Genomic DNA, 16396 nt, shown 5'->3' on the forward strand with positions numbered 1-16396 from the left:
TGGTAATAGAAGGAATAGTTAGGGTGCAGAGGATGCAAAAGGAGGGACACCTAACTTCGCTCAGTTTAAAGATGGGGTGTGGGAGTAAGAAGATATATTTTACAAAATAAGCAATAGATAAATATTTTAACTGAAGGTATTTTTCTAATAATTTTTCCTAATCATGAAAGTAATCTAGTTTCATGAAGCATTTGGAATATACAAAGAAATATAAAGAAGAAAATAAGCCATCCATTGAAAGAAGCTATTATTATTTGGACTTATTTCCTTTGACTGAATATAGTATTTATAATAATGGAAGTCATAGTGATAAATAATTTGATATATTTTTCCATTTAATTTATTAGGAACATTTTAATTATTAAATAGTCTTTGAAAACATACTTTTCAAATGGCTACATTATCTTAAGTCACTTATTCATTTATTCAGGTAGTTAAGAGTATCAGAGACTGCTCTTTCTAATGATGGAATCTCATTAATGCAAGAAATAGTTATAAAAACATATCCTAATGGGGATTAAAACATCAGCTTTTTTAATGATCCAGGCAAGAGCTTGACAACTCTTTGGGGAAGGAGTTAGCAGCTGGCCTGTGATCCATTTCTCTTTTGATTTCCAGGGAGACATTCCCACAGAAAGAAAGAAGGCAGGTGACCCAGTTAAACATGTTGACAACTGACCTCCTATTGGTAAATAGACTAATGAATTTTGCTAAGAGGAGAACTCTTACTCGTGGCATACTTTCAGCAGAGTGTCACTGGTTAGGATCGCCTGTGGTAAACACAGCCTAGAATCTGTAGATTTATGAGACATGTCTTCCTGGAGAATGGAGAATGTCTTCCAATATACCTCAGCTCCTAAGGGTATATTAGAGATGTGATATAACCTAAATGTTCCCCATTGTGTGAGGCGACTTGTCAAATTTGGCTTATAGAAATCATCTGTTATTCTGAGCTAGAAAATATTCTGAGCTAGAAGCAACACTTCGGAAGCCACATTGGATGTTCCTGCTTCTTTTGTGCCAGTTGATTGCTTATATACTTGAAATTATTTTAGTAAAGCTAGATAGTAGGTAAGATCTCTGGTTCATGAGAATCTGATTTGACAGTCCAGTCTTTTGTGTAGGCTCATCCCTATACCCCAGCCAGCCGTCTCTGATGAAACTAAATTGAGGAACATGATTTGGACCTGAGTAGCAAGTGCAAGGCTCTTATTCCAGTCCTACATCTAAGTCTTGGAACTCAATCAACTCATCCAGCCAACTGTTAGAAAGTAATAGCTCTTCCCCTTTTAGTCTCTGCATGGAAACATGATTAAGAGGATGAAGGGAAAGTATTAAGAATTTCTTAATATGAGAAAGTCCTGTATAAATAGAATAAAAATTCTTGGCTATAATCTTAAAAAAAAAAAGATGATGAAGGGATAGGATCCAATGTGACAGAGCTCAGGCAGGTCCAAGAGAACAAGAGAGGTTGTGATGCTCATGAATAGTGAGTTTTTTCCATTTTGGCTCTATCCACTAGTAAAAATAATAATAATAAATGCCATTCATTGACTGCATTAGCTACTTCTTCTCTCCTTATTTGAAGAGGCTCAAGTACATAGGTAGAGAGACTCTTGAATTGTTCACTCCAGCAAACTGCCTACTGCTACCTTGTGGGTAGGGTAGGAGGAATCTCCTCCTTTATAGAAACTTGAGGCAAGGATGGTGATTGTTTTCCTTTAACCATTTATTCTTTCTGTAAGTATTTATTGAGTACCACCAGGCACCAGTGGTAAACAGGGCAAATTCAAACCTTGTTTGACTTGGCTACAGTTATTGTTGTGAGTACTTAACTGTCCATCATTTCTGATTCAGGAGTCTCATGTCTTCTGTCAACATCCATGAAACTGGTGGGCTAACTAAAAAGCTTGCAAGCAAGATGAAATATCAGCCCCTTCACAGTTTCTGACATTATAGTACCAATACCTTCTCCCATATTGTGGCTTGCCCTTTTACTCTTTTTGGTGGTTTTTGTTTGTTTGTGTTTGTTTTTCACAAAGATAGGTTATTACTTTTTATGTAAGTTATTATACCTATATTTTTCTTTATGATTAATGCTGTCTTTGTGTCCTATTTAAGAAGTCTGTCCTTTTTCTAGTACTCTGACTGTGACCTCTGTCATAAATCAAATGTCCACATTAGCATGGGTCTGACTTCATTCTGCTTAATTGCTTTATTGATCCTTGAGCCAGTGCTACATTAACTTAAATACCATAGTATTGGGTTGGGCAAAGAGTTCGGTTTTTCTGTAAGAAAGCTCTAGTAACGCTTAGTTGTCCTTAAGTTCATTCGAAACAATTTTGTTAGATTGTATTGTGACAGCTGTCATATCACAGTGCATTTAAAAATAACTTATAAAAATTGGTGAATTTTTTGTGTAGCCATTTTAATACTGAAGAAGGAAAAAAGCAACATTTTCAGCATATTGTACTTTATTATTTCAAGAAAGGTAAAAACGCAACTGAAATGCAAAAAAAAAGATTTGTGCAGTGTATGGAGAAGGTGCTGTGGCTGATCGAATGTGTCAAAAGTGGTTTGTGAAGTTTCGTGCTGGAGATTTCTCTTTGGATGATGCTCCATGGTCTGGTAGACCAGTTGAAGTAGATAGCGATCAAATTGAGACATAATTGAGAACAATCACCGTTATACCATGTGGGAGATAACCAACATACTCAAAATATCCAAATCAAGCGTTGAAAATCATTTATACCAGCTTGGTTATGTTAATTGCTTTGAGGTTTGGGTTCCATGTAAGTTAAGCGAAAAGAACCTTGACCGTATTTCCTCACGTGATTCCCTACTACTGAAACATAATGAAAACATTCTGTTTTTAAAACAAATTGTGACGGGCGATGAAAAGTGGATACTGTACAATGATGTGGAACGGAAGAGATTGTGGGGCAAGCAAAATGAACCACCACCAACCACACCAAAGGCTGGTCTTCATCTGAAGAAGGTGATGTTGTATATATGGTGGGATTGGAAGAGAGTCCTCTATTATGAGCTCCTTCCGGAAAACCAGACGATTAATTCCAACAAGTGCTGCTCCCAGTTAGGCCAACTGAAAGCAGCACTTGATGAAAAGCATCTGGAATTAGTCAACAGAAAATGCATAATCTTCCGTCAGGATAACGCAAGACTGCATGTTTCTTTGATGACCAGGCAAAAACTGTTACAGCTTGACTGGGAAGCTCTGACTCGTCTGCCATATTCACCAGACATTGCACCTTCGAATCTCCATTTATTTAGGTCTTTACAAAATTCTCTCAATGGAAAAAATTTCAATTCCCTGGAAGACTGTAAAAGGCACCTGGAACAGTTCTTTGCCCAAAAAGATAAAAAGTTTGGGAAGATGGAATTATGAAGTTGCCTGAAAAATGGCAGAAGGTAGTGGAACAAAACGGTGAATATGTTGTTCAATAAAGTTCTTGGTGAAAATGAAAGATATGTTTTTTATTTTTACTTGAAAACCAAAGGAACTTTTTGGCCAACCCAATATTAGCATCATAATAAATAGGTACAAATCTTCCCTTGTGTTTTTTTTTTTTTTGTTTCATTCTGTTTTGTTAAGAGTATCTTGCCTATTTTTGACCCCTTTGCATTTCTATATATATTTTATTTATTTATTTACATATATCCATTTTTTTTTAGATTCTTTTCCCATATAGGCCATTACAGAGTATTGAGTAGACTTCCCTGTGCTATACAGCAGGTTCTTGTTAGTTATCTATTTTATATATAGTAGTGTGTATATGTCAATCCCAGTCTCCCAATTTATCCCTCCCCACCTTATCCCCTAGTAACCATAAATTTGTTTTCTACATCCGTGGTGGCTCTATTTCTGTTTTGTAAATAAATTCATTTGTACCCTTTTTTTCTTTTAGATGCCACATATAAGCGATATCATATATTTGTCTTTCTGTGTCTGACTTACTTCGTTCAGTATGACAACCTCTAGGTCCATACATGTTGCTGAAAATGGCATTATTTCATTCTTTTTTATGACTGAGTAATATTCCATTGTATATATGTATGACATCTTCTTTATCCATTCCTCTGATGATGGACATTTACATTGCTTCCATATACTGGCTATTGTAAGTGGTGCTGCAGTGAACATTGGGGTGCATGTATCTTTTCGAATTATGGTTTTCTCTGGGTATATGCCCAGGAGTGGGATTGCTGGGTCATATGGTAGTTCTATTTTTAGTTTTTTAAGGAACCTCCATACTGTTCTCCATAGTGTCTGTGCCAATTTACATTCCCACCAACAGTGTAGGAGGGTTCCCTTTTCTCCACACCCTCTCCAGCATTTATTGTTTGTAGATTTTTTGATGATATGGCCATTCTGACTGGTGTGAGGTGATGCCTCATTATAGTTTTGATTTGCATTTCTCTAATAATTAGTGATGTTGAGTATGTTTTCATGTGCTTTTGGCCATTTGTATGTCTTCTTTGGAGAAATGTCTATTTAGATCTTCTGCCCATTTTTTGATAGGGTTATTTGTTTTTTTGACATTGAGGTGCATGAGCTGTTTGTATATTTTGGAGATTAATCCCTTTTTGGTTGCTTCATTTGCAAATATTTTCTCCCATTCTGAGGGTTGTCCTTTTGGTTTATGGTTTCATTTGCCATGCAAAATCTTTTAAGTTTAATTAGATCCTATTTGTTTATTTTTGTTTTTATTTTCATTACTCTGGGAGGTGGATCAAAAAAAGATCTTGCTGTGATTTATGTCAAGGAGTGTTCTGCCTATGTTTTCCTCTAAGAGTTTTATAGTGTCTGGCCTTACATTTAGGTCTTTAATTCATTTTGAGTTTATTTTTGTGTATTGTGTTAGGGAGTGTTCTAATTTCATTCTTTTACATGTAGCTGTCTAGTTTTCCCAGCACAACTTATTGAAGAGACTGTCTTTTCTCCATTGTATATTCTTGCCTTCTTTGTCATAGATTACATGACCATAGGTGTGTGGGTTTATCGCTGGGCTTTCTATCCTGTTCCATTGATCTATATTTCTGTTTTTGTGCCAGTACCATACTGTTTTGATTACTGTAGCTTTGTAGTATAGTCTGAGGAGTCAGGGAGCCTGATTCCTCCAGCTCCATTCTTCTTTCTCAAGATTGCTTTGGCTATTTGGGGTCTTTTGTATTTCCATATAGATTCCATATATATTTTAGAATCAGCTTGTCAGGTTCCCTGAAAAACTTGTTGAAATTTTAATTGGAATTACATTAAGCCTATCAATTTGGAGAGTTTAGACATTTTCCATGATTTCATGATATTGGTAAATTTATTGTCTAAAAATTTGTCTATAGATTCTTTTGGATTTTCAACAAAACTTTCATACTTATGTAATATATAGAAATAGATATATGTAATTTTTCTAGAATCTGTATGATAATATTTTGCTTAGGATTTTTCCGTTTGTGTTCGTAAGTAAGACTGGCCTATCATTTTTCATTCTTGAAATATTATTAGAGTTTAGAATCAAGGTTATACTAGCCTCATAAAATGAATTGAGGAGTGGGCTCTCCTTTATATACTCTGGAATAGTTTATGTAACATTGCAATTATTTTTTTTTTCCCTATATGTTTGATAGAACTGCAGTTGAAGCCATGTAGTCCTGGAGTTTTCTTTGTGGGATGAATTTTGACCACCGATATGGTTTTTTTAATGGTTACAAGACTCTTAAATTTTCTCTTTCTCCTTGAATTAGTTCCATGAGTTTGGAGGGATTTTGTTTGTTTATTTGTGTTTTTAGTAATTTTCCCCTTTCATCGAAGTCTACAAACTTATTGCCATAGAGTTGTGCACAGTATCTCCTTGTTATCTTTTTAATATTTGTAGGATTTATAATATCTTCTTTTTATTTTTGTTAATCAATCTTTCCTGAGGTTTGTCAACTTTTTATCAGGATACGGTATTCAAAACATTGTTCATCTTTTTTATTGTAAGTTTGTTTTCTAGTTTTGTTTTTTTTTTTTTTTTGCGGTACGCGGGCCTCTCACTGTTGCGACCTCTCCCGTTGTGGAGCACAGGCTCCGGATGCGCAGGCTCAGCAGCCATGGCTCACGGGCCCAGCCGCTCCGCAGCATGTGGGATCCTCCCGGACTGGGGCATGAACCCGCGTCCCCTGCATCGGCAGGTGGACTCTCAACCACTGCGCCACCAGGGAAGCCCTGTTTTCTATTTCTAAATGTATGGGGATTTTCTGGTTATCTTTCTTATTATGTTCTTATTTTTTATTATGATCAGGAAACATATGCTATATCAACCCTCTGAAATTTATTTTGACTTGCTTTATAGCCACATATTAGGTCAGTGTTTGTAAATATTTTATGTTGCTTTGAGAAGAATGTGAATTTTTTATTTCCTTATTAGTACAGTGTTCTAAATGTTCATTCAGGTCATTTGTTATTCAGATCCTCTATGGTATTACTTAAAAAAACCTGGTTCTTCAGTTAATTATTGAATGAGGTGTGTATGATTTGGATTTGTACTTTTCTCCTTGTAGTTCTGTCGAGTTTCATTTTATATATTTGAAGGCCATGTTATTAGTAGCATACAAATTTTGTTTTGTTAGTGGTTTTCCTACTAACTTTAGAACTCTTAGGGGCCACCCTATTTTGGCTATTAAAAAGTGGGGCTCTATTCTCCCTACTTAGTCTTGAGCTAGACAGTACTGCTTCTATTGGTTTTAATTGTCTGTGCTTTTGAATATTAAGTTGAATAGCTTATTCTTTAACTTAACATAATTGTTAAGTATATAGTGGGGAGCTGTTTAAATATTTTTAATAAGGGAGTGACATGATTACATTTATATTAGGAAGATTTGTTAATTCCATCCATATAGAGGATGGATACAAGGGTGCAAACAGAGAAAGGAAAGCTAATTAGGAAGTTGTTGAAATTTTCAAGGTGAGTAATGATTATCAGTAGGTAAATGTTAGGACACAAAGGTGTTCAAAATGAAGTGATACTTAAGCATTTCATTAACTTATCACAGTTGATTCAGTTTGTAAGATATCATTGTTAACAAGAATTTAAATTATTTTTTCTTGATAACTTGAAAAGCCTCTAATGGATATCAAGCAAAATGAAACTGAGCAGATAAGTTTAATAATAAGTATATATAAGTATATATAATAAGTATTTAAAAAATGGGAGCACATAAATTTTTCTATTTTAAAAATGTTGAACTTTGTTTTCAAGATTTCTAAATAGTGACTGGGAAGCATGGCAGAGGATGACCTGGCTATTTTTGACTCGGGAGGAAGTGCTTCTTTGTCATTTGAGTATTCCTGATTGTCGCTTGGTGATCTATGTTATTTTCGCCTCCCCTGAATCTTCTGAATCTTCTTTCTGCTGGGAACAATAATTTTTACAATCCAAAGGATTTGACCTAAGGCTGAAAAAGCAAGATTAAACCAGCCTATCCATCAGGAGTTCCTGTGACTCTTTTTTCTCCCATGAGAAGGGTTTTCCTGTCACTTGGCCTCATTCTGACAGTTGCTACAGGTATCTGAACTTGCCATGCTATTGACCTAAATGGAGTCACTAAAATGCCTTTAGTAAACTTTATGGGCTTTTAATTCTTTTATAACCTGGCCACTGCAGGAGTCAAATGATATCATTCTTTAGTAGGAGATAGCTGTTGTTTTCCTGCAAAGAATCATTTAGAGGACAGTGGTTTTCAAACTCTAGTCTGTAAATATATAGGGGTTCTGTAGCATTGTTTTTGAAGCCATCCTGAGGGAAGAGGGAGCCATGACCAGGAGAGCCTCTTAGTTCACCACAGCAAATCCAAGTAGAGCCATGATATTTCCATCTGGTTAAACCTATAGGATTTTATTTGAAGAAGTTTCTTGTTACTAAAAAAAAATTATTAAAATAAAAGTCTGAAAAACTCTTTTAAACCAGTGATAAACAATCTGTATTCATTCATAAACACATCTGCCATGGGCCAAAAGCAAGTCAATTCTGGTGGTTTTGTTGAACGCTTTTTAATTCTTTTTCTTTGTATGAGTGAAGAGACTATATCTGATAGTAGATCAAAGACCCTGTCTTAAAGTTTGGCAGGCCTAAAGTCGTCTATTGTCACTCTTCTCTAATTTAAGCAACACAAAACTGGATTCCTCACGTTCAGTCTTAGCAGAGAGCTTTTAATTCCTAACCCACCCTCCCATAGCATCTAAATGAGGTAATTAACTGTTGGGAAGATGTGCTAAACTTGTACATCTTGTACAAGTAGAAACTGATAATAAATATGTTAAAACTTGTCATTTATAATCTATTTCAGGAGTGTCTAGTGTCATTGCTCTGCTCTACCGGTATTACATAAAAAATATCTCTTCTTCAAGGTAAAAACTTGCTGCCAGTAGGGAGAAGGTAATTATCAGCATAGTTTTGTTTCTTAGGCTGACAAAGGAATAGCTACTGGATATGATGTTTCTGAAAATAGCAAGCTTGGTCATGTTTCTTTATCTTGAATTTACAGAACTTCTTTGATAATAAACAGTTTGATATCTAGAAATTTGATTACTTACTGTGAGCATAGTGAAGATTACCCTCAAGGGTTGCAAAATTATACTTTTAAAACTGATGATAGCACTGGGTAACTATCCACCTAGAAATATCTGTGTTTTAGATGCTTAAAGTACCTGAAACAATTTTGCATCTCCATTTATTAGGTAAATTGTACATGAACTTCAACTTTTCACCTTAATGTTTTCTTTGGTTGTAGAACATAATAGTGGTAGGGATTTTTTTATTTGATTTCTTGCCCAGGCTGCTGTTTGCCAGCAGAAGTAGTAAACTGATACAAACAGAGTGGTATGATGAGAAACAGGCAGTGGGAAAATGAAAGAAATGGGAATTGCTGAAAAGGAACAAAAATAGAAAATTGGAAAGGAATGCTGGAAGCCAACAATGAAACGTGGGAGAAAATATATGAAATGGTAAGAAAAAGTAAGTGAAACAGAACTCCCCAAAATGGTTAAAGGAAGAAAAGATATGAAATGTTGTGGAATTAAACTTTTAGGGTTGGGGGCAGACAAAAAGGGAACAACTTAGAGATAAAAGCTTTATGGAGCTCATAACAGTTGGTTAAAGTTATAGTTTTACCATTTGTTAAATTTTGTAGTATTCAAAATATTTCTATTGGTACATCAAATTAGGCTAATATATATATATATATTTAACATCTTTATTGGAGTATAATTGCTTTACAATGGTGTGTTAGTTTCTGCTTTATAACAAAGTGAATCAGTTGTACATATACATATGTTCCCATATCTCTTCCCTCTTGCGTCTCCCTTTCCTTCCTTTTAAATCAGACTTCCTGTCCTGCTCCCCTGCACCCCCACAACCTCCTTTGTTAATTTCCCTTATGTTACTAGAAAGGCAGTGTCAGGGATAATATTTGTTTTTAAATATGTCTTAACTGCATTTTTGGTACCACATATCTCAATTTTAAAATAGTGACCATGGTTTCTATAGAGTCAAGTTAACTTACTAAAAGGTACCAAACTTTTCCACTCAGTGAGAAATGAGAGCACAATTGCTAAGCAGTAACCTTCATTAACAGATTACTTTCTGTAGGAGTTTATTGTTGGCAAGAGGAAAAATCTTTTTTTCTCATTTTTATAAATTACTTGTTGGCAAAAGCTTTATTATTATTCTTTTTCCTAAATGAAGCCTCTGGCCTCTATTATTTCTATCTGTTCTATATTGTAAGAGTTGTAGGTTGCTTGAGCTGTTCCCTACTCAGAAATTTTTGAGTGTTAGTTGCAATTCAATATATTCCTTTGTTTTACACTGAAAAGTTCTCTTTTTGACCCACCTCTTGATTAAGGTAACATTTATTCATTCATTTATTTTAAAAAAATGTATTTTGAGAAGATACTTTCCAGTTGTGCTATATATAAAAAATGCAAAATGAATATAGCATAAACCCTGTTTTCAAGGAGCTGGAAATAATATTGCTTGGGAAAAACAGAAGAGGGAGGAATTCCATGGGGAATCAGTGAAGGTTTCAGAGACTAAGTGAGCTTTGAAGTGAGTCTGGAAAGATGAATAAAAGTTCTCCTGGGGCTTCCCTGGTGGCGCAGTGGTTGAGAGTCCGCCTGCCGATGCAGGGGACACGGGTTCGTGCCCCGGTCCGGGAGGATCCCGCATGCCGCGGAGCGGCTGGGCCCGTGAGCCATGGCCGCTGAGCCTGCGCGTCCGGAGCCTGTGCTCCGCAACGGGAGAGGCCGCAACGGTGAGAGGCCCGCGTACCGCAAAAAAAAAAAAAAAAAAAAAAGTTCTCCTGGTCAAAAAGAAACTGAAAAATAATTTATGTAAGCATTAGAACTTACTAAGCATCTAGGGAGATGGGACAGAGAATCATCAGGGATCCAGACCCTGTCTATCTTCTACCTTATGGTCCTATGGTCCAGAGTGACAATTCCAACTCTTACTGTTTAATCTGCATTGCAAGTAGTAAGAAAGAGCAAAAGAGCACACCTCACATTACTTCCACTCACTTCTTATGGGTCAGACTTAGACATATGACTACCTTTAGTGAAAGGCAGTTTAGGAAATTAGCCTTAGCTGTACCCAGTTAAAAATTCCATTACTGTAGAAGGAAGTGAGAACAGATATTGAACAATTAGAAGTGTCTGTCACAAGGTGGAAATCCCTTGATCAGATAACACTGGAGTATGCAAAGAAAATTAATAAGAAAATCCTTTAGCAAGAGAACCAATTTGAAAGATTTCACAGTAATCAAGAAGTAGATTACAAAGGCCTTAACTGAGTGAATGGGAGAGGAATACAGATATGTGGTCAGATTTGCAAGATATTTTCAATGGAGAATTAATAGGATTTGGTGGTTGATTGGTTCTGGAGTGGGAAGAAAAGGAAGGTGTCAAGGAAAACTGTAGAACTCTACTGCATGGATTTGAATCCTGGTTTGGACACTGAGTGGCCTCATACAAGTTGCTTAACACTCTTGCCTTAGTTACCTCATCTGCAAAGTGAGAATAATAACTTAATTGAAAGATTGAATGAGATAACATATATAAAACATCTAACTTTAGGAAAAAAGATAAACCAAGGATAAAATTATAGGGCAGACTGATATTTAAGGGATAGGAAGAAGAGGAAAGGTAGATAAGGAGGCTAAAAGGGAACCTCAGAGAAGTACGAGATGAACAAAGAAAGAGTAGTGTCCAGGAAGACAAAGTGAGAGAAGGTTTCTCGAAGTTGAGGATGAATGACAGAATCAAATAGTATGGTGAGATGAATGCAAAAATAAACCTCTTAACTTAGGCTAGCTTTGTACTCATTTTATCAGTAAGCTTCTGAGGAAAACAGATATTTTAATATATCATTTAGAGTTGTGGAAACAAAATTTGTTTAAGGGAATTTACCAGATTGTTTGGAATAACTACAAATTATTCCAAATTATTTGAAATTTTAATGGAGTAACTGCCTTTGAGTTTCTAACCATTGAGTCTAATTTGTTAAAATTCTTTAAAACTATGATTTTGATGTCAATCTGAGACGAAGAGTTTCAAATTATGTCTCAGCATGGGGTATTTGCTTTCATTTACCTCATCATAAATTCAATGCAATAGCACTTTAATAGGTAAAGGTTGCGTGCTCTATAAAATGAGCAGGTAGCCAAGATTCTCAAGTCGTAGCTTCAGACCTACTAATTCTTAGTTCCTTTTTATTAAAAGTGCCTAAAGGTCTATAGTTATTCTTTACCTTCAATGAGTATTTGGGACAGTTGGGATGATAAAATGTATGCATGTAGCATCCTCTTTCTTATTGCCCCAGATTCCATACTTATTTTAGCAATCGTAATAATTTGCTTCAGGGTATATACTGCAGTGGTAAAGCTTGCAGTCATTTTCCTGGTATTAGATTAAGGTGCATTAATTAGCTGTGTAACTTCAGGCAAGTCACTGAGTCTTTGTGACCCTCCATTTGATAAATTGGGTCAGACTATTTACCTTGTATACCTCATAAGGTTTTATTAAGACTCCGTCTGTGAAGTACTCTTTAAGTTAAAGCACCAAATAAACATAAGGCAGCGTTATTAATTAGGCTGGTGACCTGTTCCTCACTAGGTTAACATAGGAATCAGCATCTCATTTGATTTTTGGACCAAATCCACATTCCCATTAATTAAGGAATATTCTGTCCTAAAGAAAAAGAATTTCCTCATGGAGAAATATGTGTGTGCAATGTCCTCTGGAAGCATTTCACCCTTTTCAGTTTTGGATTTAGTATTTGTCATTCGGGCAGTAAGATACAAAGACCACAAGTAGTTTTCATATATTTTTCATGTTATTAATTAGATAACTTTTTAATGTAAGTTGCAAATAACCTTATAAAGTAGCCTTTTAGAGAATTTCTGAAACATTACTTGAATATTAAATGGCTACAAGGGGCCAATTGGAGGATTGATGCTCCTATGCTCGTTTTAAGTTTTAAAAATTACTCTATTCTTACTTGGTTTAAAAAAATGTTTAATGCTAGAGTTTCTAGGATGAAGGGTACAAGCTTGCTAATATTGTGTCAATGAAGTGATTTTTCAGTCTATTTCACTTGATTACTTCCCCATATTTACATCTGAAAGAATGGTTGATGTTGCCTTGATGCTTTAATGGTGACACAGAAGGGACATGAAGAAAGATGAGGAATAAGTATATTATTCACAGTAGTGTTTACCTGTAACATGAATTTTTCAAGAATACAGACATCTGTGATTGTTTTACTTCTGCACCAGAAGTTGTGGTAGAGGCTGTGCCTGTAACTTCGAACATGTCACTGGAAGACATAAAAAGACGATGCTTGTCCCTTAATGGTAAGTCGTAGGAATTCATGTTAAGGGGAGAAAATCACTTTTCTTGCTTTGGTCAAAAGATGGCAGTATTGCTGTGCTGATTGTTTTCTTACGCAGTTTGGGCTCAGTTTTTTTTTAATGCAAAAAACACTTAAATTTAGTGATCTAATTAACAATGACCCTTCCAACAGAATGCCAAATTTCTAATCGAAGACCAGAAGAATAGACCAGAAAATGGAATTTATCTTTTTAAAATGTATTAGGGTTGCTTTAGTAGCTATTTGTAAAAATAGCATTCTCTAAGACTCAGATTTGCCGGAGGAAAAGAGGACACCCTGCATCATGTTTTCAATTTTGGTTAGGTTTGAAATACCCTCCCTTTGGAACTTTGATGACTGTCAGGGTTCTAAGATGTTTTCGAGGGTTTTTTTGTTTTGTTTTGTTTGTTTTTAGTTTTTAAAGGTCATTGAAGCTTCTGTTTTCATTAAGGCAATACTTATTTTTCTTCAAGGTGTTAAAATCAGGTAATTGTTTTTCTTTTTTTTCCTTGGTCATTATACGTTATTTGTTGGTAGTTGGAAGACTGTGTGAACTAGTCTGGAAGTGTAAAGGTGGTTTCCCGTTTTTTTCCTGGGAAAGCAGCATGTTCTTACCTTGTTTCTAAGCCAGTATTATAAATGGCTCTTGGGGCTTGATTCTCTGTTTTTCTCTAAGATCTTTAAAGGATAGAGAAATTCAATGAAAAGCACTTAAAAAAATGACAAAATGGACTTCTGAAAAAAAAAAGCCTTCATTATTGATTATATAAAGTGTTCTTTAAAAAATACAATCATACAAAACACTTTTGGGAGGGGGTAATGGGGAAGGACCCTTAGTGTATTGAAAGAACACAAAACAATCCAGCTGTTTTTCTTACTGTATATTAGAATAAGAAAATACTGATGGATTCTGCTCAGAATTCTGCTTTTTTTTAAGGTGATATAGTATGTATTTGTTATATCACATCACCCACTTCCCTCAGTAGGATCTGGGGCAGCACCCTGTAATCAAACTTTAATATGTTTTCAGCAAAACGTTCGAGTAGTTTTACCACGTGGGCTCAGTCTTGACGATAAATAGCCTTACATCAATTTAGGTCAAATGTTGAGGCCAGATGAATCTGACACAAACTTAAGAAAAAAGCTGTAGTTTGCAGAGCTTTTTGGATTTCACGATGGCGTGTAAGAGATAGTACATCTGAAGTACCATTCAGGTCTACTCTGTGAACCGCCAAAAATCAATTAAGGTTTTCTATTTGTAAATGGGGAAAATTTAATTTAACGTTATATTCTGTTTAATGTTTTCTTTTTTAGAATATGTTTTGTTTTGAGCTGCTTCATTAGCTAGGTGGTTTAAGTGCAGAACGCATTTCAGCCTATTCCATAATACACTGAAAGACAAAGATTTGGAAAAATTTGTACAGCTCGTATCTGCCATAAAGCAACAGGGTATCTGGTGTACATTCTGTGGCAAGAAGGCCATCATTCTTTTCCTGTTACGGGTGCTGTGGTAAAAGCATTTCCCACTCTTATTTTATCCTATATTGTTAATCAGGATCAGCTTTACTTCCTGCAGTGCTGTTGTGAGATAGAATCTTATTTCATACTTCAAGTAGGGTTAAGCCTGATCAGCTCTTAGGTGGGAGGCTTCTGAGGGGAATATATGTGTTTCAGGGAAGTGTTAGGGGGAGTGTATTATGTGGCAACTCTGCTTCCTTTAGAAGTACTTCCCCCAGCTCTGCATTATAGCTGGACATTGTGTGTTGAATAATATATAAAACCCAAGATAATGTCTACTAGTTCCCATTTCAGTTTAAAGTATTAAGTTAGACTTCCACCTAATCTGATCAAAATAATACTTTTCTTCATCTACTGTAGTTAGTCATAACATCTTTTTCTGCCTTATACTGATAAGTATGATTAGAAATCACTGCTGACCATCTCTCTGCCATCAGTTATAATTCAGTAGTAAAGAATGCCCATCTTAATTCAACTTGTAATTTCATGCAATATAGTTAGTGTTATAGCACAAGTGAAAAATATCCCATTATTCAGGATCTTGTTAAGCTGTGAAACATGTAGTCCTTGAGAAGCCAAGGTACACAGCTCATTTGGAAAAGGTTAGCAGAGGATACCATTATGCCAAAATGGATGTTGCTTAGTTAGTTGTTTAGTTTTACCTCCTCTTATTAAAAAACAAACAAACAAACAAACTACATGACACAGAAATTTACACAAGCATAGAGCAACCTTTTGCCTTCTACCAGATCCCAGATCCAGCACTTTTTGTTTTCCTTCTCTAATCCTGACATGTTTTTATATGGTCATTACCACAACTTTGCCAGTTTATTAGTATTATTCAAGTATAACTTTTTTTTTTTTTCTGCGGTACGTGGGCCTCTCACTGTTGTGGCTTCTCCCGTTGCGGAGCACAGACTCCAGACGCGCAGGCTCAGCGGCCATGGCTCACGGGCCTAGTTGCTTCGCGGCATGTGGGATCCTCCCAGACCGGGGCATGAACCCGTGTCCCCTGCATCGGCAGGCGGACTCTCAACCACTGCGCCACCAGGGAAGCCCCAAGTCTAACTTTTAAATGTTTTTACCCCTCCAGAATTTAAAATTTCTTACTTGGCTTGTTAAGACCTAGTAAACAGTATCTTTCTTCTGTTCTGATTGTCATAATTTCTCTCCTGAAGCAACACAACCTTTCTCACACCCTACTGTCTACTGTCCTCAAAAAAAGGACCATTTTTAAAAAGGCTTTTAAAAATGCTTCTTTTCATGACTTGGATGAAACCTATCCAAATTAATTAATTAATATAATAATTACTTGGTTCTTATGGGCTATTTCAAAATATATGTAACTGGTTATGGAAGCAAATGATTTATCCTAGACACTATGGAATAAAATAATTCTCAGTATAGCAAAGTCTTGGCTATGTGAACTCTGGGAGTGAGGTTTTTTTTTTTTCCATATTACCTGTTTTCCTTGAATACAAAATTATGGTATTTTTTGAAATCTATAACTACTACAAGCAAAAGGGCAAAAATGGTATTTAAACAGCAATCATTAGCAGCAAAACAGCAACAACCATTTGATAGGAATCTCTTCACATTTTGCCCTAGGACGTTGAGATTAACCCAATTTGTAAAAAAGCCTTTGTGTTGCCACACACAGTTTCCTTGTTAAGAAATTAATGTGGCCAGTTAAGTTATACCAACCTAATTTTAGAAAGATAAATTATGAGTGTTGGGATGAAGACAGAGCAGAAGAATCAGCCAACGTTGGCAACATTATAGAAATTAATTTAAATTTGCATCAAACCAGGAACATACTGTTTGTAAGTGATGAGGCTTCTATGTACTTTTGTACAACTGTAATGAGAAAGAATCATACTTACTTGATTAGGCATTGGTTTTGCTAACTGTGGAACTAGGATCAAAATAAATCCTTTTAATGGGAATTTAAAGATACC

The 16396-nt window shown here is 35.6% G+C and overlaps 1 protein-coding gene across 3 annotated transcripts in view; it reads left to right on the forward strand.

Annotated features, from left to right (window-relative positions):
• NSUN3 (NOP2/Sun RNA methyltransferase 3) overlaps positions 1 to 16396 on the forward strand; it is a 51982-nt gene that overhangs the window by 25164 nt on the left and 10422 nt on the right. Inside the window, exon 6 of one of the 3 annotated variants that reach the window (XM_082840583.1) lies at positions 3205 to 3904. The exons of 1 other annotated variant lie outside the window; for it this stretch is intronic. In XM_082840583.1, coding sequence (XP_082696709.1) covers positions 3205 to 3406 — 202 coding nt within the window. In that variant the 3' untranslated portion in view covers positions 3407 to 3904. Of the gene's footprint in view, positions 1 to 618; positions 1168 to 3204; positions 3905 to 16396 lie in introns of those variants that run through there. One more of the 3 variants, XM_082840584.1, reaches the window with a different exon arrangement.

The sequence above is a fragment of the Leucopleurus acutus genome, assembly GCF_964270905.1.
Source record: "Leucopleurus acutus genome assembly, chromosome: 5".
In the NCBI taxonomy this organism is placed as follows: Eukaryota; Metazoa; Chordata; class Mammalia; order Artiodactyla; family Delphinidae; genus Leucopleurus; species Leucopleurus acutus.